The 25911-nt window shown below is 39.0% G+C and overlaps 1 protein-coding gene across 2 annotated transcripts in view; it reads right to left on the bottom strand.

Annotated features, from left to right (window-relative positions):
* Positions 1-85: 85 nt before the first annotated feature.
* LMAN1 (lectin, mannose binding 1) overlaps positions 86-25911 on the bottom strand; it is a 26116-nt gene continuing 290 nt past the window's right edge. The window contains exons 2-14 of one of the 2 annotated variants that reach the window (XM_026865904.1): positions 24594-24748; positions 24396-24503; positions 21182-21243; positions 20374-20473; positions 15884-16007; positions 15459-15517; positions 14721-14853; positions 12882-13075; positions 12686-12756; positions 9058-9211; positions 8195-8316; positions 6603-6671; positions 86-4289 (exon numbers count right to left, since the gene is read on the bottom strand). In XM_026865904.1, the coding sequence (XP_026721705.1) occupies positions 6635-6671; positions 8195-8316; positions 9058-9211; positions 12686-12756; positions 12882-13075; positions 14721-14853; positions 15459-15517; positions 15884-16007; positions 20374-20473; positions 21182-21243; positions 24396-24503; positions 24594-24748 (1319 nt within the window). In that variant the 3' untranslated portion in view covers positions 86-4289; positions 6603-6634. The remainder of the gene's footprint in view (positions 4290-6602; positions 6672-8194; positions 8317-9057; positions 9212-12685; positions 12757-12881; positions 13076-14720; positions 14854-15458; positions 15518-15883; positions 16008-20373; positions 20474-21181; positions 21244-24395; positions 24504-24593; positions 24749-25911) is intronic. The other variant, XM_026865905.1, reaches the window with a different exon arrangement.

Genomic DNA, 25911 nt, shown 5'->3' with positions numbered 1-25911 from the left:
TTATCCATTAACATTTTATCACATTGGACAGAACGTACATTGAATGATTATTCTTCATCCACTTTTCATATGGTTGGTTTGTATCACAGATGAAAGGGGCATTACGGCAATCTTTTTGTTTTTGTTTTTGTTTTTTTTCAAGAAAGTAATCACAAAAAAAGCAAATCACACCTTCCTACTTTTCATTCCTTAGGGTTTATTTCAACTCTTCCCCAGGTTTTCTCCATCTAGATCACCACTTTGACTGGTGCTGCATAGAATATATCTAGTGGTTTTAATCTTAACTGTCAATAAAGGAGAAATTAATCTGACAGATTCTGTATGCCAAAATACAGCCTTGATATCTTTTGTTTGTGGGTTGCTTGTGTAGGTTCTCATCTTTCAAACTTTTATTCCTATCATTAGTCTCACCAGGTCTACTCAGGTGAAGATTTGTAGGATCTGCAATCTAGATTATAGACTATTTTGGGAAATAAAATACTCTGCTAGGTCTCAAAAGTTCATGATTTTGGGTTTTGACCATTTATCCTACTATGACTGACTGCGCATGCCTTAGTGAAACATTCTGTAATTCTGATTATCAAAATGGTTCTCCCAGCACTCTCATAATTTCACTGAGAGAGGGAAGGATTCCAGTTTGCCTAATGCCTTAATCTGTATTTGAGCCTTTCTAATTAAAGCAGACCTGTTACTATTTAAAAAAAAAGGGCAGGACATTCTGTAATCCTGGATTATTAGTGATTAAACAAGAAACATTAAATTTCTTTTTGAAATGGAGTATCACTCAGAAGCATGAATTCCAAATCACAACAAAAACACTTTGATATACTACAAATACCTAGAAAGCATTTTTCTTAAATCAAAATTGATTTTTATAATCACTGTGCACTTTCAGAACTATGCTAAAGTTGTGAGAATTTGTGGGAAGAATCAACTTTTTACATCTGACCAACTCTGACCTTGATTACCAAAACTGTATTTTACTTGCCCAAATGGCTAACACAACTGAGATCACAGACACTGAATAGCTAATCCCAATTTAAGCAGAGAATGCTAACTTGAGCATGCAAGAGTCTGAAGTTGAATGCATAATAAAGGGAAATAAAGTTTGTTATCTGGCAAAATTTAAAACCGAAAAATCCAGCACTGAGTTTACACATAAGGTATCGCTGCTCCTACCTCAGGGAGTCACTTCAGAACAGGCTTGGCAAAGTCAGGCTGCCTTTGTTACACCCAACAGCTGCCCTGGCTCAGTTTGCTGCCTTCGAGGCATTCAGAGGGCAGAAGGGCTGAGCACCCCCCCTTCTCCATCCTTCCACACTTCAGAGAAGGCTGTGTTTGTTCAAGAGCTGATGGCAGGCCAGCCGAACTCCAGCAGAACACAGCACACCTACACCACAGACCCACCAGTGTGCAGCTGTGCCATCTGCAAGCGCTAGCCAACTCTGCTCAAAGGTACTTTTAAACCATTTTCCCAGCATGGAGACAAGAAGGAATGGCTCTAACCTGAAACCTTTTGCCTTCTGCCAAAACCAAGACCTTGCTCACTTCGCTGGTATTTGAGAAATTCTAATTCTAGCATCTTTTCAGGAGGACAGTCTTTGGATGAGCACTCTGACTGCTGAGAAGTAGTGGCCACCCCAGGACCCAGGACAAGACCAGAAGAGCCTCTCCCTGCTATGCAACAAACTTTAAAAGGAAGAAATGAAAATAAAGTGCTAATTCTAGAAAAATGGAGTTAAATGCTGCTTACGAGCACAGCCCTGAAAAGCCAATCCCTAGCTCCTAGACTGCAGCCAGACTCATGTAAGGGACTTGCCCTCCACTGCTCAGTGCCTCTCAAGAGCAAGAGACAAAGTCCTCAGCGAGGGGAGAAGGTGCTTCATCAGTTCAGGCATCTCTAGAAACCACCTTCTGCCTAAAAGAGATGCTTTCACAGAACTGACTGAGAAGGCAAGAAAGCTGCAAACTGGCTTGAGAAGGGATTCCTAAGAACCTGAGAGATATTGCCATCCAGGTTATGAGAGAGGTCTCATGAACCTTCCTAACAACAGCAAAAGGCTTTCCAGTGTTAGATTCAAAATCAGACAACAAAAAGCGCTTTAAAAAATATTGGCCCTACTGGCACTGGAAACTGATGAGAAACACAGAAGTGATGAAACTTTGGAAGACACTGCATAACTCTCTAGCAAATTGCTCACTTCAGTGTGGGTTTAGATATTTATCACAAATCTGTGTACAGAAATAATGAATAAACAGTCAGACTGACAAGGAACTAATTGCTTACAGAGCACCTAAATTATCAAGTTTTAAGTAGCTGCCTTGGCTGTCAACAAGGACCAATACCTCTAGAATAATTCCCATTCCTGGCAGGTGCTTTCACTACTAGCCAATATTGAAGTTACAAAACACTTACTGCTTTTTGTTGATTACAGGGATCACAGGCTTAATGAAAACATATGGAAAGCTGCTAATTAAGTACTCATGTTGCCACTTCCTCTGCTTTAAAACAAGTCCTTTCCCTCTAGCTTAAGTAAAATGAAAACTAAACCAGTTCCTGTTTTATCTGATGGAGCTGGGCAATGTGATAAAAGCCCGTGTTCCATACCCAAAGAATGCAGGCATCTCCAGCCCCACAACAGGCAAATCACAAAGAGTAAAATCTAAAAGCCTCACAGGGAGGCCAGCACAGAAATGCCATAGACAAGCAAGCATCCTGGCTTCCAGCCTCTTCCACATACTCTGTTCCCAAACACAGTCACAGCAGACAACTCCAACCACGTTTCAGTAGTATCCAAGTGTTCTCTGAAAGGACCAAGACTCTTCCCCCACTTCATCCCTCTAAAAGGGGATGTCACCTTTTACGTAAGTTGGAACATCAGATCACGTGCATAGAAAGAGAGAAACAAATATTCTAAGGTCTTTGCAGATTGAATAGATTCAATTAAAGATTCGTCTCCTCCACCTATTAGAGAAATTACTCCTCACTGGGGGAAAATGATGGCCAGTGAAGGAATTTTTACTCTTCCTGTGGGAGGTTACCAGAGACACACACAGTTTACTGAATAGAACAGTAAAAAACAAACAAACAAAAAAAACCCAAACAAACAAAAAAACCCAAGGAGACACAGACTGACTTGTTTTGGGTAGGCATGTTGCTTTTCAACAAACAGGAGCAGAGCACCCAGCAAGGAGAATCTGAAGACAGACCTTCAGAGATGTAAGCAATCTTCAACTCACAAAAATGAGGTACTTTGTATACTCTAAGCAGCCAGCAAGCAACTTGATTTGCTGTTAAGAGACTTAGAAGTTGACATATTACTTCACATTTGACCCCAAGTGTCTGACACTCAAGGCAAGTCCGATACTCTTAACACAAGCTTTTGAATGAATCTTACTTTCAGGTTAGTCAGTCTTGCATTAGACTGCTGCAGAGAGGAGATAATCCCTTCGCATAGAATGAACCAGGGCTAGACGCAGCACATTCTGCTAAGCGGGGCAGCCATCTGTCCCCAACACAGGCCAAGCCTCAACCTCCAAGTGCCCTTAACTCTCCAGTGTCAGGCAGGACTGCACACGGATCTCAAAGCGTTCAAACTCTCTGAACAACAGAGGGCAAAGAATGCTTCAAATACACTTGCTTGGATTTCATGCACATGCATCAAATTAAAACAAAAAAGTTTACTAAAAATATGCATCTTTATTCAAACAAGGTTATCTCTGAACTCCAAGTGTCAACTTACATTAGTCAGAAACAAACATGAAAGTGTCAGCTGTTTGGGTTTAAAAAAAACAGTAGACAGTCTTCAGTATTACAGGAATTGATGCACTGATAAATGTCAGATTTTCTTCACATAGGAAGTTAGGTAATTTACAAACCATATTGTCAATCCTACTTTTGAAGGATTCAGGTGTGACCATGTATTTGATACTGACCAGTACGATGAGATTCTCTTGTCACTGCCAAGTATTTGCTACTTATCATCCACACTCCAAATACAATTATTAAACTTGTTCTCCCCCGTATTGTCAAACTGGATTCCAAGATGTCTTCTCATCCTACTCCTGAAATCTTACTTGATAAGAATCAAACACAGTATCAGTGTTGAAAGAAACTTCTATTAGCCACCCATAAGAGGAGGCTATATTGACTGACAAATATTCTTAAAGTCCAAATTTGTTGCTATCACCTCAAGAACAGACAGGACAAAATTTGAGCGGGGCAGCTGGGAGCTTTCCTTTGATCCATTCAGTGACGAGGCAATTATGGAAGTTCCAAGGAGAGATGACTGTGAAATGAAGCATGAAGTAAAGTTACCACTTTTTGGATGTTATGCTTTAGACCTTTTGCTCCCCAAAACAAAAGTTTCATAGTTGCACATGGGATGTGTCAGATCTATTAGCAGCACAAACACACAAGCTGAGCCTCACACCGAAGACACAATTGTAGGTCCAAGTTTTCCCCTAGACACCATCCCCAGCCTTCTCTTCTTTCTAAGAAAAGACATAAAAGTATGGTCTGCTCCAGCTTTTAAAAAAAGTTATGGTTGGGTAAATTCACAGTAACAAAATATACAGGCTTCCTCCAACTGCTACGCTAAGAGCTGTCCCTCATTATGCCAGACACATGCACCTACTTATCAAAATACAATTGCTAGCCTTTCTGCATAAAGGGTCTTTCAAACCCTGCAGTGAGAGGGGCGAGTTCTGTTTAGGTGTCACACTCAGGAAGGAAGACTTGCAATTGAAAGGAACATCACTGTACATTTTCAGAACAATTTAAGAAAATACATTTAGTTTGAAGAGTCAGGGTTGTAATAGCTTAGACTCAAGGCACCTGTACATATTTGCTGGTGTTGAAAGAACTGAATAGATAAAATTCCCACATGTTATTCTGGCTTATGTGAAAAGGTTTTGTTCATTGATTTACACTATTTATCTAGCAAGGTTAGCTTGAGGCAGTAGTTTCTCCAATTAGTACAGCAAAATCTTCTCAAGTTTAGAAATGAATCTACAAAGCTTTACCACTTACAGTATACTACATACTGTAGCTATGTAAATAGGTGTGTAGGCAGTGTAGTTTTATTGGTATAGCACAGGCATCCACTTTTTGGACACTGTATTTTCAGTAACAAAATATATTGCATAGATTCATCATTTCTCCAAACTGACAGGCACAATACTGAAGTGTTCTTCATTACAGTGAATTTGGCAGCATGTGTTGCACTCCAAGGGAGTAGACTGTAGGAATGCAGTAGTAGTACGCTAGATTCCAGATAATTTTTTGCAGATTCAGACAAACAGATTAATAATTAGAAGTGAAATATCCTGATGCATTTGTGTATTTTATAGAATTTGAACAAAACAAACAAAGCTCCCTATTTTAACTCTACACACAACTCAAGGACAAAGTTATCACAGATATGTAAACAAGGCAAAATGAATTCATTTCACATTCCTAATTTGGGCTATCTGCTTTGTTTCCTTCCTGAAGCAAATGCTCACCTGATAAGCAGTATCAAAAACACATGTTCAGTCTCATGCTTTTGATATTAAAGCAGGAATTGACACACAATACTGGTTCTACAATAGCTGCTGGATTAACAAACACGTCTGAAGCAACAGCTTGTGAGAAACAAGTTAACACTTAATACCTGTAGTTTAGAATACTTGCCATGTCAAGATTTAAATCAAAGCATCTGTATTTGATACATGAAAGACACAAGACAGCTTTGTAAAAGTAAAGACATTCATATGCTAAACACATCCCTAATAAAATCAGATTAAGAGGTATAAAGCAATTGTCTTTGCTGAAAAAGTTCCACAAATCTCCAAACAAAATTACAGACTTGAAACTACAAAAAAGAAATCAGTCCCATGATATACTTGAAGAAAACTACTTTATCATGTTTTCTCTCACTGCCTAAAACAAAAACCCAAAATAAGGAGATAAGCCTTTAATTGCTGGTTCTGTGTAGTTTGTTTTTTACATCAGGTATCAACAGTCAGACTGTTAAAGGGCCATCTTTGTGTCCACATACTAAAAAGCATTTGTATTTCATGAAGTTAGAATTAACTAAATAATTAGTAAACTGTTAAATCCGAGTGGTAAAGAAATGAAATATTTATAGTAAGTTTTTACTCTTCTCCCAAAATAGAGAACAGTTGTTTGGGGTCTGTAACTGGGTTTTTGTGGAGTTTTTCTGTTTGTTTGGTGCTTTTTTTGTTTTTTAAAATGGTATGTCAGGACACTTAGTGGCAAGCTTTCTGCACAAAGCATCCATCTGCAATTCTCATTATGAACAACCACCAAACCTGGATGTTCCAATTCCCTTCTCTGGAATATGAACAGAAAAGGAGGAATACAGCACTTGCCTTCCAGTATTTGTGAAAATTAGCCGAGAACACAGACCTAGATAAGGGAAGACTGCAGACCCTATCTAGCATTTGCCCCACTGCTCCTCAGTCTGTTTATAACTTTTAACATTTTAAATGAGAACTCATTTTCTTTAACAAAATTCAATAATTTACAATATTGAAGTATATCAAACACTAAAATTTCCCTCATTTACAGAAGTGTATAATTTTCTGTGCATACATACTGCTGTTATGTACGCACAAAAGGAACAGGTCATCAAAAGAACTTTTTGGCTGCTGCTTCTTGTTGACTCCTGAAAGAAAAAGCAGACAAGAATTCATTAAATACAGTACAAAGCTAGGTAACTGACTTAAATATTTCATTTACTTGGGGATTAAGAGATTCCACTCCTTGCCAATAGTCTTTGGGAATTTTTCTATTTACAGACACTGGTAGCATCACTGTAGTTTCAATTCTGCATCAGGCACAGAAGGAAACAAAACCTTCTAGACAGAAGCAAGAAACTGTGATAGAACACATGAACTGATTTTTAAAGTTTTCTAAAGCTTCTCAGTACCTGATTGGTCTAAAGATCATCACAGAGAAAGAAACACATGCTACTAAGCAGTGAAAGAATTTACTTGAAATGGGATTTTCTTCTCCCTCTGGCACAGAACATAGTTGTTTTCTTAGTGGATACAGATACTGTGGATCAACCACACACAGATGCTAGAATTGCAAAGGCACCAAAAAGAACTGGAGGGGACCAGCTCCTCATCTGTCTTGAAGCCACCTTTCCAGTTGATGGCATAACATGACATACCCAAGAAACACGCACTCTCCACTTCACAGAGAAGCAGACACAATAAAAGTTAGTGCTATTAGCAGCACTGGTCTTATATTAATACTAGTTACTCTTCCACAGAGGTAGCAAACAGGATTTTCCCTTTGAAGAGCAATGCAGATATTTTGGTCCCTACTCCTTGTTCTGATTAGTGCATGTGAGAAGCAGGAGGGAGGACTACCAAGCAAGTCAGTCCTTACTCTCAGTAGGTTTTCCTTTCCACTAACGCAAATTTAATTTGAACATTATGACATTACAAGAAGGAGGAAGAGAACCGAGAAAACATCCCAATTAGCGGGGCTGGGGGCAGGAGGGTGTCAGGAAGCCTGTACATTATCAGTATCCTATGTAGGAGAGCGATGAAAAGATGGGATAAATAGCTTGTAGGTACATACAGGGGGAAAAAAAAAAAAATCACATCAGATGTTGTTAAAATATTAATAAATCTCAGTAAGTCCAGCAAGGACCACAAGGATGGTGGTCAAGAGCTGAAGCACTTGGGTGGGAACTGGCCTTGTTCATCCTGGACAAAAGAATGCTTCAGGTGGTCTAACAGCAGCTTTCTAACACCCACAGGATATTATTGAGGAGACAGGGACAGTTTCTTCACAGAGATGCCCATTTTAAGAAAGACACACAACAGTAAAATTGAAACAGGTTCCCAGTAGATGTATCATGGGAGTGGGGGGAGAATAAAACAAACTTCATTATGATAACTAAGCATTTTCAGTGGGGTCCATAACAGTGGTAAATTTTCCAGTCTTGGAGGATTTCCAGACATGACTGGTCTAAACACTAAGCACCCTGGTCTGAATTCAGTGTCAAACCTGCTTTGAGCCAGAGGTTGAACTAGAAACCTCCCAAGGTCTCGTCCAGCCTGAACAATTGCTTGTTTTAAAGAAGATTAACACAATTATACCATTGCAATTGCACTTCCAGTCAGAAGTTCTAAACCCCTTTGCCCTATTGTCTTTAAACAAAAATATACTCACCTATACATGATATAACCAATGAATAACACTGTTTGCACCGCTACAAATATAAAGAAGTGCACTGTAGATAAGCATGATGGAAACGGTGGCAAGTCTGGACACTTTGATTTCTCACTAGATGGCTAAAAAACAAGAAAAACAGTGTTTGAGAAGAGCAAGTGAGACATGCCATCAAAAGACTGTTATATGTAAGAAACAAAATGAGGTCTTTGCAATGTGACCTAAAAATCAGAATGCAAGCAGAAAACAGAGAGCAATGACACTACTCTGAAAAAATCATCATCTTAATCCCTCTCTTTCCCCTTCCACTTTTATGTTTCTTACATAAACTGACTGACGTTAATTTGAGGGTTATAGGGGAAAGAATAAGTCTTCCAGTAATTTAACCCAGAAATCAAGAACCTTCTCTGGGACTATAAACTAATTAAGTTTGACTGCTACCTAGCCTAGACTAAGGTGCTCCTGAATGTGAACGCAGACATCTTTCACACTTAAGAGACCTTAAGTGGAGCCTGCCCAAGTTTCCTCTGATTAAAGCTCTCCCTTCTGTGCAGAAGCAATGAAGATTCTCCTCTGTATAGAGCTGTTAAGTAGAGGGACAAATACAAAAAAAAGCACCCAGAAGACCTAATTGCTTGACCTTGTTTCAACAGGAAATTAGACTAAAAATCATGATCTTTGTTCAAAACTTCTCACCAAAACACAGATCGTGCAGTTGGGTCAAGCCAGTGCAGTTTCAGCGAAGCAGCTTAATGAAGGATTAATTGCTCCATAAATTGCATGCTGGCTCATCCTAGCTTTTCACTAACAGTCACATAAAGAAGTATTACAGTCGTGTTTTACGCTATCAGCACATAAGTTACCATATTTCGTTGTACTAAATGCTCAATGTCCCTCTTGACTACGTGAAGGTGTTCTTTGATGTCGTTGAAGTGCTGGGTTGTTTCATAGACTCCTGCAGCAGAACCAGGATGTTGTGCTCCACTGATCAACCTCAGAGTATCAGCCATGGAATTTCTGAAACAAGACAAAGAACAAAACATCTTTCAGTACACAACAGCTTTTCTAAAAGCAGTTATCCTGGACACCTTTTAGTCCATCATAATTAGTTGGAAAAACATAGTTGCCCCAAAAGGCAGAAAACATATTTTCTACCTTCCAATAATACCTATCAAGAAATAATTCCTTCAAACCATGATTCTAAAAAATACTTAATTCTGCAGATAGTTTCAATTCATACAGTGCACCATCTCCCAAAGTCATGCTGAAAACAAGATGTGGCAAATATTATATTGCTAGACATCTGCTTTGCCTGACTAATGAAGTCTAGAACAAGTGCTTTATCTGAGGCTTTTGCCAAGGCTTTAGGATAAGCAGAGTTTAATGCAATCTTTGAAGAAAACTGAAAGCTGTTTGAAAAATAAATAAATAAGAGCAGTCATGTAAGAAATAAAAATAAAGCAGAGGCTTTAGGGATAAGAAAAGATTTAGATACATCCTTGTTTCATGATTATCATTTATACAAGAAACTCATTCCCCATACGCACTGTCATAATACTTAACATTGTCTTCATGCGAATTAATTTTGCTTCTGTAGCAAATAAAATTAAATCCATAAAAAGTTGAGGTTCCATAACTAATTCTGTTTGAGGTAAACTAGTCAATGAGAGAAAAATACTTAATCTCTAATCAATATGTTTATATAATTTTCCCCTGCTGTCATGTCTCCTTCCAATTGCAAAAAGGATTATTCTACAGCTAAAGAAAATAATATTTATCATGTGAATGTTAATCTCTTCATTATTAACAGAATAATCAAAATATATGTATCTGGATTTCTTTTTAATTTACTTAAAACTTCACATTTTTTTCAGATGAGAGCTTACTTCGATGCCTTCCAGGTACAGTCCTAACTCTTTGTACAGTGGTCAGCAATTTATCATAGAACAGCTGGGTTGGAAAGGACCTTTAGAGATCATCTGGTTCAGCCCACAGCTGTGGGCAGGGAACATCTTTCACTAGATCAGGTTGCCCAAAGCCTTGTCCAACCTGGCCTTGAACACTTTCAATTTCCTTGAACACTTTCAATTTTAAATTTCACATAAGAACAAAACAAAAACAAAATAAAAAACCTGGCTTGAATACCATTCCTTGAGTAAGCTGGCAACAACAACATATAATCATATTTGTGTTATGCACTATGAAAACTCTCCAGACATAAAAACCGCAAGCATAGATTTTTGCTCTATTAGCGTTACAGGAGCTCTCGCTCCATTGTAAGAACTACACATCATGTTTAAACTACAAAGCCACACATTAATCTACACAATTAAATCAAGTTGCAGACATACCACTTTAACGTAGACATATATACTTTTCTTCAAACTGAAGACTATCAGATTTTCTTAAAAATACCACTTTGACACATAAATAAACTTAACATACTAGACTGCCAGTATCCTGCATACTTCCCACAGACCCAGAAAAAATTTCTTCTCACTTTCAGTAACAAAAAGACAATTCACCCTTTTGTGTCATCTCTGTAAAAACTATATTCCACTTCCAGCACACGTTAGAAGATCAATTACTTTCTACAGTTATATTTCCAGTTATTCCAGATAATGTACCACACTCTAGGCCAGATGGAGTTAGCCATGGTTTCCGCAAAACTCTCAACCCTTACTTCAATAAACTTGTTTTTAATATTGCAAAGTTACCAAAAGCAATTACCAAAAACCAGCTGTTGGCTTCTGTAAGCCACTGCAAACGAAAACAATCAAAGCAGCTCTCACTTCTCTCATTCTACAGTTCTGGTTTGGAATTTATACACACAAAATGAATGCAAAAAGCCCCTCATCTCTCCTAACTTAAATTAGCATATACATTACCCAGCAATTATTTTGTATTTTTATATTGTCATGGTATAGATTATTTCAAGTAAATTGATAAATGTTTACCTGTACTTTGAATTAGTGTTATAACAACCTATTTTAGAAGTAAGTTTTTCAGTGGAAGATGTTTTTCTTAAATAACCTATGCAAACCCTTGCCACCACCACCGTGACCACTGCCTAACAAATGCTGATAGTAATTCTATCTACCCATGTCATTGTCTTGCCCCCCTATTTCCAGTGCTAGAACACTCATTATGTCGCTCCTAATTCCACCATCCCTATGTAACTAACAAAAATCTGCACACCCACCTTCCCCTGTTTGTTAAGAGCAAAGTAACATCCCTAAATAGACATGGTCTGTAACAAATTTAATTCACATTTACTTTTGCATGAACAATACCATGCTGATAGTTTCTATGAACATGAGGATTCTTCTGTAAGCAGATGATTAAGAAATACATAAATCTTGACAAGAAAATTACTTCGACAGTAAGTCCTTTTCCTCTGGGATGAACAGCAATGCAACAGCGGACTGTTTGTTTCTATCTATAAATAAAACATTTCTTTAATCTAAGAAAAATATTAAGATGATGTTATGCAAACTCATACCCAGTAAGTAGTCACTGAAAGGACAGAATGGCAATGTTAACAAGAAAATCTAATTTGCTTGCAAGAATATTAACATGAAAGCTTTCCTGGAAGAACAAGTGCAAAAATGGAAGCTTTCTAATCTTCATTCTACAAAAAACTGACCTACTTAGGTAAATCACAAGAGATGCCCTTGAACTAATACAGGAAAAAAACAACAACTACAGGTATGTTTTTTTCTCCTTTTTTTAAATTGGTAACACTAACAGACTACTATGTAGCAATAATCAATACATGAGCTTTAGGCAGTCATAGCAGAATTAGTGAAAAAACACAAACCCAAAAGATCTGTCTAAATTGAAGGAGGAAGTGAACTCAAAAGTAATCATTAAAAGAATAAGCAATACGTCTCAACAACCCTTATTACACGCAGAGACACTTTTAATTTGTACAGAACTACTCAATTACTTACGTGCCTTTACAGATGGTTTACACTAAACAAAACCTCAAATATAGCTCATATACTATTAGATATTTTATTCATAATGTAATAACAAACTCATGTAAACATTATATCAGAAGTAGACTAAGTATATTTACAAGATACTTCAACACAATGTTTTTTTGGGAGCGCACTAGCTATAAAAATCGAATGCATTTATAAATGCTCATGTCGTTATCAATACTCCAAAGTCAGAGCAACAAGTTTCCGTGAGGTAGCAGGTTATCACATTAGCAGAAATTGACTGTTTTTAGAGGGACTGGACTTACCAGTTGAAGTGGAATCTCATGATTAAAAAAAAAGAGGCAAATTAGAAAGCTTAACCACCCTAGGGACATGAACTTACTTTATTATAGAAATTAAATGTATGCAGAGTCATCACTAAGGAACCGACACAGAAAAATTTCAAGCTTGTCAATATTATCCTATTGAAATAATAAATAGGATTAAAAAGGTGGAAAATGATATAGAATTCAAAATACAACCCTAATATTTAGAAAGCATTTACCTTATTTCATTTACTTGTCTAATGACTTCTTCTTGAGTTTTCACAACTGTCTCAATCTCTTGCTGGGAAACCTGGTGGGGGAGAGAGTGAGGGGAGAGAAAAAGATCAACGTATCTTAGAAAAAGCACATCAATTATGCTGCTGAAATTAAGCTGAGCTACCAATCACAGTGGTTTGGGGTTTTTTTTCAATTTACCTGTCCTTGTTGACCTGGAAAACCAGCTCCTCTTTTAGCAATCTCATCTGTGACTGCAGAGACGTATCTCCTCTGCTCATCCAGAATCATGTCCAATTGCCTATTAAGCTGTTTGATTTCAAGGTGAATTCGATTCTGCCCCTCAAAAATTTGCCTCAGTTCACGATCACTTACAGTTTCAAAAAGATCATCCGCTGATAAAGAAAAAAAAAGCACAGGTAGTTCTTACACATATGCATTCCTCATAAGTTGCACTGTAACCTTTTTCTTGCACCCTTAAGCTTTCCACATGGATATACTTTACCATAATTTGACATGTCTGGTGTTTATTTATCGTCATTGCCGTGGCAAAGGATACCCAAATGAACAGAGATAACCACACATTCAAACCCAGACGCCACCTTAAAAGTTCCTATTTCAATACTGGGGTGATGTGCAACGTAAAATGGAAACAGGATGCTGTTATTCTCAGGAGGCAGATCTTTTTGCATAAACTCATACTGCATTACTAAGTACTCTTTAAAAGAGACTTACAGGTATTAAGTAACAACTCCTTTTTAGGAAAAGTATCTTTAAAGAGCAGCCTGAAATAGAGAAGTGACTGCACATTTTGAGGGAGTTCCTCTGCAGCTTCAACATCAGAAAGAAAAAAGTCCAAAAGACCGTGGCAAAAAGATTACTGTTTTTTATCAGTGGAAGTCTGGACAATATTTCAAAAACACAGATGAAGATAAAATGGCATAGGACCTTTAGAACAGTCATAACTTATCACTGTGCAAAAAAATATGGCCATCTGAAATTTCAGGTCTAGATGCCCAAAATACATTCCTGTTATGTGTGTGTTCCAACATAACTTATTCAATCCAAAAAACTAATAACCACTTCTATTATATATTCAAATACGCAATTATTTTCTGCCCAGCTCTAAAAAACAAAGAAACTTCCCACTACCCAACTCAAGCAAACAAACAAAACCCCCACTGATCAAAGCCAAAGATTTTGACTAAATACTCAAAGTGAGCAAGAGTCATTATTAGAATTTTCCTAATTTTTAATTAAATACGTTTTTAATTAAATACCATTTAAAAATCAGTGGGAAAATGCTGTTCAGTCTGAAATATCTTTAAACCAATACTTGCTGAGAGCTGCAGATGTATGGAGTCAATAGCGAAGAGGGCAACTCTCCCTTACCCAGACAGTTTCTTATCAATAGCTTAAAATGCAAAATTAAAGGCCACAGTTTTTAAGAACATCAAGCTGGAAATGTGGCTATTAGCAACCCAGACACCACCCCTGAATGCCAGCTAATGCTGAGGTGCTGAACCTGACAGAAATCAAGACATGTCCAATACCAGGCAAACATTAAAAAGCTTTTCCAAGTACACACATGTTCCAGCACATCCACGAGCCCATCTTTCATAACCATCCATAAAACAAGATGGGAAAAAAAGTTTGTCATCAGTGTGCAGAAACAAACCAAAAAGATGACCTTTCATACACATTTTCAAATAACCAAGGCAGCCATGCTTCCTTAACCACCCCTTTACAGAGGGATGCATGCCCTCATCTCCCTTCTACTGTTCCATACAGAGTCTCATCGTTCCCACTGTGTTTCCGTTCATTGGTTTTGTTCTCAGTCCAGGCACGACAAAAGGGACTTTATATTTCAGAAAACACTTTACAAGCAAAAGACCAACAATTCTTAAAGAAAGTAAATAACGTCAGTCAGAGCTTAGTAAGATCAGTCAGAGTATCAGATCTTAGTTCTGAATATCCCAGAACATAAGTATTTTCCTTGACAACAGGAAAAAAAAAATTTAAATCTCTCAAATAACTTGCCTGGCTGTCCTTGCACATCAGGATGGTCCTTTTGAAATTCTTCTTTCTTTTTATCCAATTCTTGTTGAAAGTGTTCAAACTCTTCTTGATACTTCTCTTTATCTTTTTGAGGAATTTCTGCATCTGGTATTGGCTTTAAAACATTATCAAAGAGGTGTGGGGGGAGATTTTTTCATGTTCTCCACCACTCCTATATAACTTATTTTCCAGCAAGGCTGTTCAGATTTCAGAATTGAAGACATAACATAATTCGTGAAGCACATTAATATATGAAGTTGGAGTGAGAAACCAGACATTCATATGGAGACTCATAGCTTTTTCCCAATACATGCATACTTTCTGTGATTAAAACGAAATCAAGTTTTACAAGGATAGATGCTGTTTAGCAATACAGAACTGTTCTAGAGATACGGAAAGTTGAAAGCAAGAATAGACTGTTTGCCTACTTTCCAAGCAAAGTGTACTACTTAGTTTGTTTTTGCTGCATGTTTTGATTTAACATCAAGATTTTTGTTGATTCAGTGTGCTTCAATTCTGGTCTTGAAAACGTTAATTAAAATATTACCAAAACATGACAGGTTTTGTCTCATTTTTCTAAAACACATGACAGCACAGCTACATGCCAAAATCCTGAAACAGGGATGCCAAAAATGACATCAGAGGAAATACCATCATCTGGTACTACATATAAAACATACACAGTACCGTGTTGTATGAATTATGCATAAAGATGCTTACTACTTCCTTCCCAGGCTCCGTCAACTGGAACGTCAGAAAAGACAGGACATCATGATCATCTGTATTACAGAAAAAGAACAAAAAAACATGGTTAATTGGTACTGCTACACATTACAAATCCTGGAACTTCCCAAATCAATCTTGCACTTGCAAAGGATCTTGAGGCAACAGCATCCACACAGAGTCCTCTCACGAGTTTATGCAGCAGGGAATGAGACCGTTCAACATCTCTGTTGGAACAAACTGAAAGTCCTGCTGTAGCCAGGGAACACCTGAGCATATCAATAATTTGGGAATGGGAGAGGATTACATCATCATGGTCAAAAATTGGTATAATGGATCAACACTAGCGGTAAAAAAATACATCTCTCTTGCAAGCCCTGCAAGTCCCCACACCATTTGTCAGATCTTTTAACATTTGCTACCTGCAAGTCCTCCTGTTGCTGCAGATATTCCAAAATATCCTTGTGAAGGCAACACCATATCTTCCACTTTTGCACAAAATTCATAGTCTTCTTTATCCGGAGTAAAGCCATTGTTAATTAAAACCTGGAAGGATAAACAGAATTTTTACCACATAAATCTATTTGTGTCGATTGTTTTGTAAGTTTACGGTAATGGTCACAAATACAACTTATCAGGTAATTCAGCAGCTGATACCAGAAACCAAAACCTATTTATCCTCTGAAAGACATTTTTTACAAAGAAAGTGCATAAGTTTTGTATTTTAAAAAGGAAAAAAAGGCCCGATTCAAAGTTCAGCATGAACAAAATTCAACATTTTCTATTCATCACTTAAGAGGACATACTGCATAGAATTCAGACACATATAAAAATGAATCCATTTCAGTTATAAGCAGCAGCAAGACAAATTAGCACATGGGGGAAAGGGATACCTTTAGGAGAGGGGAAGGTAAGCCAAGGGATGGCACGCCACTGCCTGAGGGTGCTAATGGGACCATTTACACAGCTCCAGGGAACACTGAGGGTTTGGGAGCACATGTGGAATGCTTGTACATCAATGCACTGTACAAGAAACAGGACAGACTGGAAACGCTGGTCCATTCCCAGAGCTATGATGTCACTGGCATTGTAAAAGGAGTCCCACTGCTGGAGCACTGGGATGGAGGACTATGGGCTGTTCAGGAGAGGTAGCGCTAGCAAGGTGGTAGTGAAGAGGTGTGACTGCACGGCCCTTACAGTTAGGGGTGATGTGGTTGAGAGCCTCTGGGTGATGATTAGGGGGATGGAAAACAAAGCAGATGACATTGTGGGCATCCACGACTGATCACTCAGCCAGGATGAGAGCACCTATGAGCTATTCTATAAGCAATTAGGAAAAATCTCTGGATCAGTAGTCCTTGTGTCTGTGGGAGATTTCAACCTCCCAGATATCAACTGGGAATGCTATACTGCTGTGACAAGCAAGACTGGGAAATCCCTGAAGATGAAGATAATTTCTCATCAAAGTACTCCGTGAATCAACTAGGAAAGATGCCCCCCTAGACTTGTTTGTGAGTAGAGGCAGACGTGTGGGAAGTGTGATGGTAGATGGCTGCCTTAGCCATAATGATCATGAAATGGCAGTTTAAAATATTCAGTGTAATGAGAAAAAAAGATCAGCAGGATTCCTAACCTGGATTTCAAGACAGCAAACTTTAAGATACCCAGAGAGCAAGTTAGCAGTGTCCCCTGAGAAACTGCTTTTGAGGGCTCAGGGTCCATAGAACCACCATTTTTTTTTCTTCTTTTTTTTCTTGTTAAGAATCATGCACAGGAGCAGGCAATCCCACTGCATCAAAAGTCAAGCAACTGGGGCAGGCAACCAGCTTGGCTGAACACAGAATCCTCTTGGAACTCAAGGGTAAAAAGAAACTGTATGATCTCTGCAAGCAAAGTCAGGCTTCGCAGGAAGATTACAGAGCCATGGTTTGCATATGCAGGAAGAAGACACAAAAGGCCAAAACTCCACAAGGGTTGAAATCAGCCAGTGTTGTGTCAGACAATAAGAAAGGCTTTTTGAAGTATGTTAATAGCAAGAGGAGGTCCAAGGAAAACACTGGACCAATACTTGTTGAAAATGGCCACCTGACAAATAGGGATGAAGAAAAGATGGAAGCATTCAACTCTTCTTTTGCCTTAGTCTGTACTAATACTGACAGACCTTGTGCTGCCTGGTCCTCTGAGTTGGAGGACCATAGCTGCAGAAGCAGTGACTTTCCATTTGCGGACACAGAAACTCTAAGTGAGCAGCTGTATGAGCTGAATGTTTCTAAGTCCACAGGGCTGGATGGGATTCATCCCAGAGTACTGAAGGAGCTGGCAGATGTTACCGCAGGAACCCTCTCAATCATCTACCAAAGGTCTTAGGAGTCTGGGGAGGTCCCTGCTGACTGGAAGCTAGCCAGTATTATTCCAATTTACAAGGGCATGAGAAAAGATGTAGGAAACTACAGACCTCTTAGTCTAACCTCAGTGCCTGCAAAAATTATGAAGATCATACTGAGTGCTATTGAAAGGCATCTAAAGAACAATGCAACCATCAGGCACAGACAGGGCTCATGAAGAGAAAGTCCAGTCTAAGTAACATGATATCCTACAACAAGGTCATCCACCTAGTGTAGGTATGGAAGGTGGTGGATATAGTTCTTCTGGATTTCAGTAAGGCTTTTAATACTGTCCCTCACAGAATCCTGGACAAGCCATCCAGCTGCAAGATGAGCAGGTTCATGGTGCACTGGGTGAAGAACTGACTGGAGAGCAGGGCTCAACACACTGCAGTGAATGGGGCTACATCTGGCTGGCAACCCACCACCAGCAGTGCTCCTCAGGGCTCAACTCTAGGACCAGGGCTGTTCGACATTTTTATCAATGATCTGGAAGCAGGAGTTGAACACACACTTTGTAAGTTTACTGAAGATACTGAACTGGGAGGTGTTGTTGACTCAAGGGACAAGAGGCCTTGCAGACAGATATAGATAGATTTGAGCATTGAGAAATCAGTGGCATGAAATTTAACAAGAACAAACGTTGGATTCTGCACCTGGGACAGAGTGACACTGGGCACAAGTATAAACTAGGAAAGAAGTGGCTGGGGAGCAGCCCTGCAGAGAGGGATCTGGGGGTGCTGGTGACAGCAGGCTCGACTGAGTCAGCAGCATGCCCTGACAGCCAAGAGGGCAAACAGCATCCCGGAGAATGTTAAACACAGCACAAGCAGCTGGTCAAGAGAAGTGATTATCCCCCTGTATCTTGCACTGACATGGCCTCATGTTGAGTACTGTGGGCCTCACAATTTAAAAAAGGATGTTAAGGTACTTGAATGTGTACTTAAATGCAGAGAAGGGTAACAAATCTGGTGAGAGGGCTGGAAGGCAGGTCCTGTGAGGAGCAGCCAAAGACTCTGGGCTTGTCTCGTTTGGAGGAAAGGAAGCTGAGGGGTGACCTTGTTGCTCACCACAGCTTCCTGAGGAGGGCACATGGAGAAGGAGGTGCTGAGCTCTGCTCCCCGGGATCCAGGGACAGGACGCCTGGGAAGGGCTCAGAGCTGCGCTGGGGAGGTTCAGACTGGACGTGAGGAAGCATTTCTTCATCCAGAGGTGGTCAAACCCTGGAACAGGCTTCCTGGAGAGGGGGTCGCTGCCCCAGGCCTGTCGGTGTTTGGACAATGCCCTTAACAACAGGCTTTAACTTTTGGTCAGCCCCAGAAGGCTCAGGAGTTGGACGAGATGATCACTGTAGGTCCCTTCCAAATTGAATTATTCTATTCTAAAACTGATCATGCCATAATATCATCATCCCTGGTTCAAGAAACTCCTGACTCAGGCATCGATAAAGGCCAGTCTATCAAAAGATAGCCAATAAAATTCTGGGTAACACAAATTGTTGGCCTGATCTAGAAGACTCATCTCTTTCTGTTCTTAGGTTGATTCTAAGCTTAGAGAAATTCTCTCTTCCTCCTCAAATGCATTCGCAGAACTGCTAAGGTTAAGGTTAGCAGCATTTGGGCCAAAGGAGTTCCTAGATAAGGCGTCAGGCATCAGGTACATTAAAAAGAGAGAAGCCTTGGAGTCTGAAATTTGATTTTCATTTAAGAGTAACATAGCTTTTACCATTACAACACAGTACAAGGTCCACCCTTTTAGGTGTAATTCATGTTTACTTTTAGAGAAACTTTTACTACAAAATAACAGCTGTGTGTTTTATGGCTAATACCTATGAATAGCACCTTTTCAGAAGAAATCAGAAGCCAAGAAACACACACTTCATAGTTGCTGCAACCCAGCACCACGAGTATTTTACTCTCCGTATCTAGAAGGAATTCACAATCATTGGAATAGCATTTAAGTCTTGAAGACTCCCTTATACCAGGGGTTTTCTATCTGCTTTAAAGCCCTACTATTTCTTGGAAGTGGGAAGCCTCAAGTAGCAAATTTAAATCTACTATGAAAAAGCAAGCTTCAATTTTTTTAGTCACATTTCAAGAACCTCTTACAGTTGGCTACAAACCCCTCTGCAGCTTTCAGATCAGCTTGAGAAATAGCGTTCAAGTTAAGGAGCTGCTCAACCGCTTGGAAGCTGAGGAACAGATGTTGGCTTTGGGACACCTCTACAGGCAAGTCAATAGCAACAGAAGGGTATGAGCACATGTGAGGGTGTTAGCATGACTGACTCCTCAGTAACATCAGAAAAATCAGTAATACCTGCCAAATTAGCTCAGAAAACTACAGATACACTAATGTAGCTAAAAGAACTCGTCTAGCATTCGAACATACTGCATCTCTGCTACAGAGCTCAACATTTTCAAGAATACTGGAATTAACATATGGGGTCTTTGGGTTTTCACACAGTTGCAACACTCTCACACTTCAAAAGCTGAGAAACATGAGTAATTGTATTATTTCAGAGTACTTACAGTCAGTGTTTTTTGATAGTACGTTATCTTTACTCGAACAGGATAGGGCTTGTTACGAAAGTCCCTCTGACAGGATGCCAATGCTTGCGTGGAACCATCACTATACAAGAAGACAACTTTGCATAAAACTGTATCTTATGATTTATCAGCTAAGACAGAAAAGCATCAATGTATCACTAAACAACATCATGATAATTTTTCAATATGAAAGTTTTTCAAAAGCTGTCCCACAACTGCACTGAGCTTTTCTGAAGTCTGGGATCAACAGTACTAGGTGCTTTACACAGGACACAATATAGACAGAATTCAGTAACAGGGAAATCTGTTTGCTTCTGAGACATATTCCCATACCTGTGAACTGAGATGAAAATAAACTAGTCTGGACTGCACCAACTAAGCTAGACACCTCTCTTCTCAGAGAATCCAAAATGTCAATTGTGCTGTTGACAATAAACAATCAGAAATCAAAATTAAACCAATTAATTTTAGTAACAGGCAATTAGCTTTCAGTTAGTCACTTCTGTCAGTGATTAGCTGTGTGGAAGATACCCATAAGCAATGAAAAGTCTGTACCTCCATTTATCTGAGTTCACCCATCCCAAAGGACATACGCCATTTAAATATCCATCAGTTAGCAATTTCTGTGCTGATACTGCCAAAGCAGTGTTTTAACAGATAGAAAAACTCAAACATAAAGGAAACAAGAAAGCTTCATATGAAATAAACCTTTATAATGTTTCTTAAAGAGTTTCACGTAACACATCATTCAAAAGCAAACATTCATCAGTAACACTGAAAATAAACTTACTTCTGATGGTCATACAGAAGTTTTCCGTTGTTGCCTACCACAATCACTCCAGGATTGTTTTTCTAGAAAAAGAAATCACAAACAAACGGGATAGTTTAATTGAAAATGAAGCATAAGTAACATCACTGATAGCCCTTCTGTGATAAAGCACCTGAAGTCACTACACTACAGATACACCACAGATGTTTTTATTTTTTCTGCACTTCAGGACTACATAAGCAAAATGACCGAGTAGCACTGTGTTGTGCTGAATGTTTTGCAACAGGCTGCCACATTCTTTGCATAGTTAGGGTGAAAAAACCCACACAAATTAAGTTCTTGGATATACTACCAATTACCGTAATTACCAATTAACATAACCAATTACTCGCAGATAGAAGAAATGTATACATAGTGAAGATACAGATCTTCAAACTAATACATGACTTAATACATCCATCTTTGGCCACGTAACACTGGGAAAAACATCCAGACACTATGCTGCCTTATGACCTTATCACAGTCATTGGAAAAGCCTCAGGAGCTATCTGCCAGAGACTAAACAAAGTCTGTTAAACACACCCCCAGTTATTTAAATTGCTAGAGGATGAGAACAAGCTAAAATGATAATGGCAGAACAGATTTACAGTGCTACTCTAGTTGCCTCCAGGAGTTTATGAAGCAAACTCCAGCTTTTACAACAGCACAAGATTTCAGAATTACGCCCCTCAACATTTCAATTCATCATCTAAAGTGTACTGGTTTTGGCTAGGACTGAGTTAGATTTCTTCACAGTACATTTTAGGGGGTTTTGTTTTGGATTTATGATGAAAACAGTGTGGGTAACACAGTGACTGTTTTGGTCCACAAGGAGTTGTGAGGGGACACAGCCGGGACAGCTGACCCTGACTGACCAAGGGATATCCCAGATCATATGGTGTCACGTTCAGCAATAGCAGCTGGGAGGGGAGGAAGGAGGGGGACATTCAGAATGACGGCATTTGTCTTCCCAAGTCACTGTTATGAATGATGAAGCCCTGCTGACCTGGAGACAGCTGAACACCTACCTGCCTGGCAATGGGATGCAGTGAATTAATTCTCTGTTTTGTTTTACTTGAGTATGCAGCTTTTGCTTTACTTATTAAACTGTCCTTATCTCAACCCACAATTTTTCTAATTTACCCTTCTGATTTTCTCCCCCATGCTATTAGGGGGCAGTGAGGAAGCAGCTGTGTGGTGCTTAGCTGCCTACCAGGGTTAAACCATGACATAAAGGAATACACTGACCCACTAGACAGATTGCCAGCACTTAAGAAAACAAGACTCATACTTCAAAAATTCAACAAATAATGTCCTTCTCAATTTACAGTGGTGGGGTAGGGTGGTCCTTTGCCTTCAGAGAAACACTACAGCCAAACTATGTTTCTTTTCCTTCATCACAGATTGTGACAACAACAGAATGGTAAGCTGGTATATAGAAATACACCAGTGTTTCCACTTCTCAGTATGGGATTTGGTTAGTTTAATTGTTTCAACATCAGTATTACCTCCTCAGTACCACGAGAATACTTCAGTGTCACCTTCTTACTACTTATTTCAGTTTAACAGCAGTAATAGTGAAATATTTCAAAGCACACTTGCATATATTCTGCACAAAGTGTGTGCAAACAGTTCCACTTCAAATCATTCATGAATGCAAACCATGTCTAATCTACTTTAGAGTACAGCAGACAGGTACTAACAAAAGTATCCAATGCTAACGGTTGATGGGCGGCCCAATTTCTGATGGGCTGCAATTTCTGTGTCCACGTCTGGACACAAGCACATACAAGAACTTCAAAAGTAGCAGAGAATCCAAAGTGCCAAGTAACTTCTGGGTTTTGCCTCCAAAGGTCACAGTAAAGATGAGCTATAAATTCTTGTGACAGTCAGTGTGGTTCTCAACTTCAGGTGTTCAGAGCTATGAAATTGTGTTTCTCTTTTTAAAAAGCTCTTGTCACTACTTCTAAAGAGAAATAAAAATTCAACTCTAGTATAGCCTAGAACCTTGGAAGGAAGAGAAAAAAGGCTTTGCAGTTTTTAAACCAGCACCATATGCAGGGTGCTTTGAGTTGGCAGTACTAGATGGAGTCTACTTCTGGATGCCAACATACTAGGCGGAGGATCAGTTACAGCACCAACACACTGAAACAGCAAGAATTTCTCCATACTGAGACTGAGGAAGGTAACAGGTTGTCATTAGAAAATGTCTTACAAACTCCAGTATTTTAAGATGCATCAGACCAATACAGGCATGAGGAAGACTTTTGTTTTGACTAGAAGTGACACATCATCACTTTCTAAAAAAGGGTTTCACACCACACTGACTAAACTTATGATCAGCATCCCAGTGCTATCAAAGTTCTGGCAAACAGTGTTGTTCTATATGCAACTTTTGGTAAATGGCATCTTCAGCCAGCTAAACTACACTGGTGTCCATATTCATATTCATGTCATAAGTCAGAAAAACAAGGAAAAAAAAAAAAAGACTTAAAAATTGTTAGTAAGTTGAGCAACACTCTTATGTCTTGTCTTTGAAGATCAGAAAAGACCAAAAGCCATCTGTAGGAAAAAAGCTTTTACACCTACATAAATATATCTAAAACATCTAAAAGCAAGTGCAGGAAAAGCCAAAAAAGCAAAGCCAACCTACTATGTATTATTAAAGTTTCCCAGGATCATTCTGGACTGAAAAACTGGAAATTCAAAACAGCAACTGTCACCTCCATCTGCTACAGAATTTTTGCTGAACTAAAGGCAGATTTGTTCCAAGAAAAAGAGCATCTCTGAAGACAGACATAGAAATTTGTGTTTCCAGAGTGTCATATTTTGGTACAACATGGCTCTTCCAAAATCACCCATCTTCAGACATATCAACATTTCAAACTGTGCATGGGCATTCCAAATTTCAGCTTGTACGTATGTACATGGTATTCTCTCTTCAAACCTAACACTTGAACCAATATTCAGTGGAGATTCATTACATGTTAATGTTCAACTCTCAAGCTTAAAAAAAAAAGAAGTGGGAAAAAGCAGTAAAATTTATATAAGGGAAACTTAACTATTTTAATTTATCCCTTTGAAGTGAAGGGGTGAGAGTAGGAAAATAACTTTTTTTTTTTTCTGAAGTTATATGTACAAAACAGGCAGGGAATTAATTTATAATATTTTCTAGAAGAGTTTGCTTTCAACTAACCTTTCCATCGTTGTCAAAGGAATCAAAGAAAATTCCAACACCGTTCCATTTATCAGCTGCCCCAAAAACAGGACCTTCCAAGCCTTGCTCTTCTGTAAACCAGATTGCCTAGGACAGAAAGCAAGTAAGAGTGGTAAGCGAAGACTCACTTTTTTAAAGCCTGTCTATTTGTTTTCAGTTAGATAAAATTCTTAATACCAATCCATCAGCTCCAATGCGGCCTCTTCCTGTAACTCGGAAGGTCACTTCAACTTCCCAATATTCAAATATTGACTTGGTTTTTGTCCACACCGACCCTCTTTGGCTTTTCAAGGATGTTGTTATACGAATCTGATCTGCACTTGGTATGGCATCTAGAAAGGAAAGGAAACAACACTGAATAGAGGAAAAAAAAATAATTTAAAGAGTTTAACTAGCCAATTAACAAATCTTCTAAAGCCACAAAACTTTCTGGCCTACTCAACTAGAGAGCAGTTTTCAAAATAAATTTTTAATGGAGTACTCAACCACTTGAAAGGGGGGAAAAAAACCCCAAACCCCTACACTTTTACTTTCAACAACTCAATTACTACTGCTTTACAGAAGACTTAATCCCCTTTCTTTCGGGACCACAACTTAATAGAACACTGGTCTTGCTGTTAAGATACGTATTAAATTCTTTTTTTTTTTTTTTTTTTTTTTTTTTTTTTTTTTAAATCAGGTTTAGCTTTTTGCTGTATCCCACATAACTTTTCACAAATCACAGGTTTCTGTTCTGCTTTTTAAAAACAGATGTTTTAATTGTCTATTTAATGGTTTAAAAGGGGATTCATTCACTTGTTGCTAAGTAACATTTATTTTTATTATCTGCTTCAAAAAGCAGGAAAAAAGCTCAGCTATATACAGCTTCCTTCATGTCACATGCAGCATAATGTCAAGAAACCAAAATTATCACTCACGAATTAACCAATATAAACTAAACACTGTCAAAAAAAAACCCCACAGCAGAATTTACTACAGAGAACCTATACTAAGGTAGAACCTTATGTACAATAAATATCATTAAGGGAGAAGCCTTACAGCAGACTGTACACCTTTATGAGTACAACCAAATGCTTAACCCATACTGCAGAGGATACATAAATTGCATAAACTACGGTCAATAAAGTCGTATTTGCCAAGGTAAAATTTCCATTTCAAGCTTCTGTGTTATGAAATTCCCCAGGACTCCTAGCCACAGAGAGCACCGGCAGCCTGTCTCCGGTACACCACAGAGGCGTGAGGCCGACTTCCATGCTGACCGAGTGACACATCATCACTCCACAAAGCGAGTTTCGTACCTCTTGAGCCACCTCCTCACAGCACGGAGCTACCGCATCGTGAGAAAGGTCACGGGCAGCTCCGAACCGCACGTCGGAGGAGCCGGGGGGGGTGTGGGGGTACGGGCGCGTTTCCGTTTTACCTCTACCGCAGGGTCTCCCCCGGCCCGCGCGCGCTCCCTGATGTCCGCAGGCGCGGAGGGCGCCGGGCTCTCAGG

The sequence above is a fragment of the Athene cunicularia genome (assembly GCF_003259725.1).
Source record: "Athene cunicularia isolate RWA chromosome Z unlocalized genomic scaffold, athCun1 chrZ_part1, whole genome shotgun sequence".
Lineage (NCBI taxonomy): Eukaryota > Metazoa > Chordata > Aves > Strigiformes > Strigidae > Athene > Athene cunicularia.
Note: the sequence above shows the minus strand (reverse complement) of the source record. Positions and strands in the feature narration are given on the sequence as shown.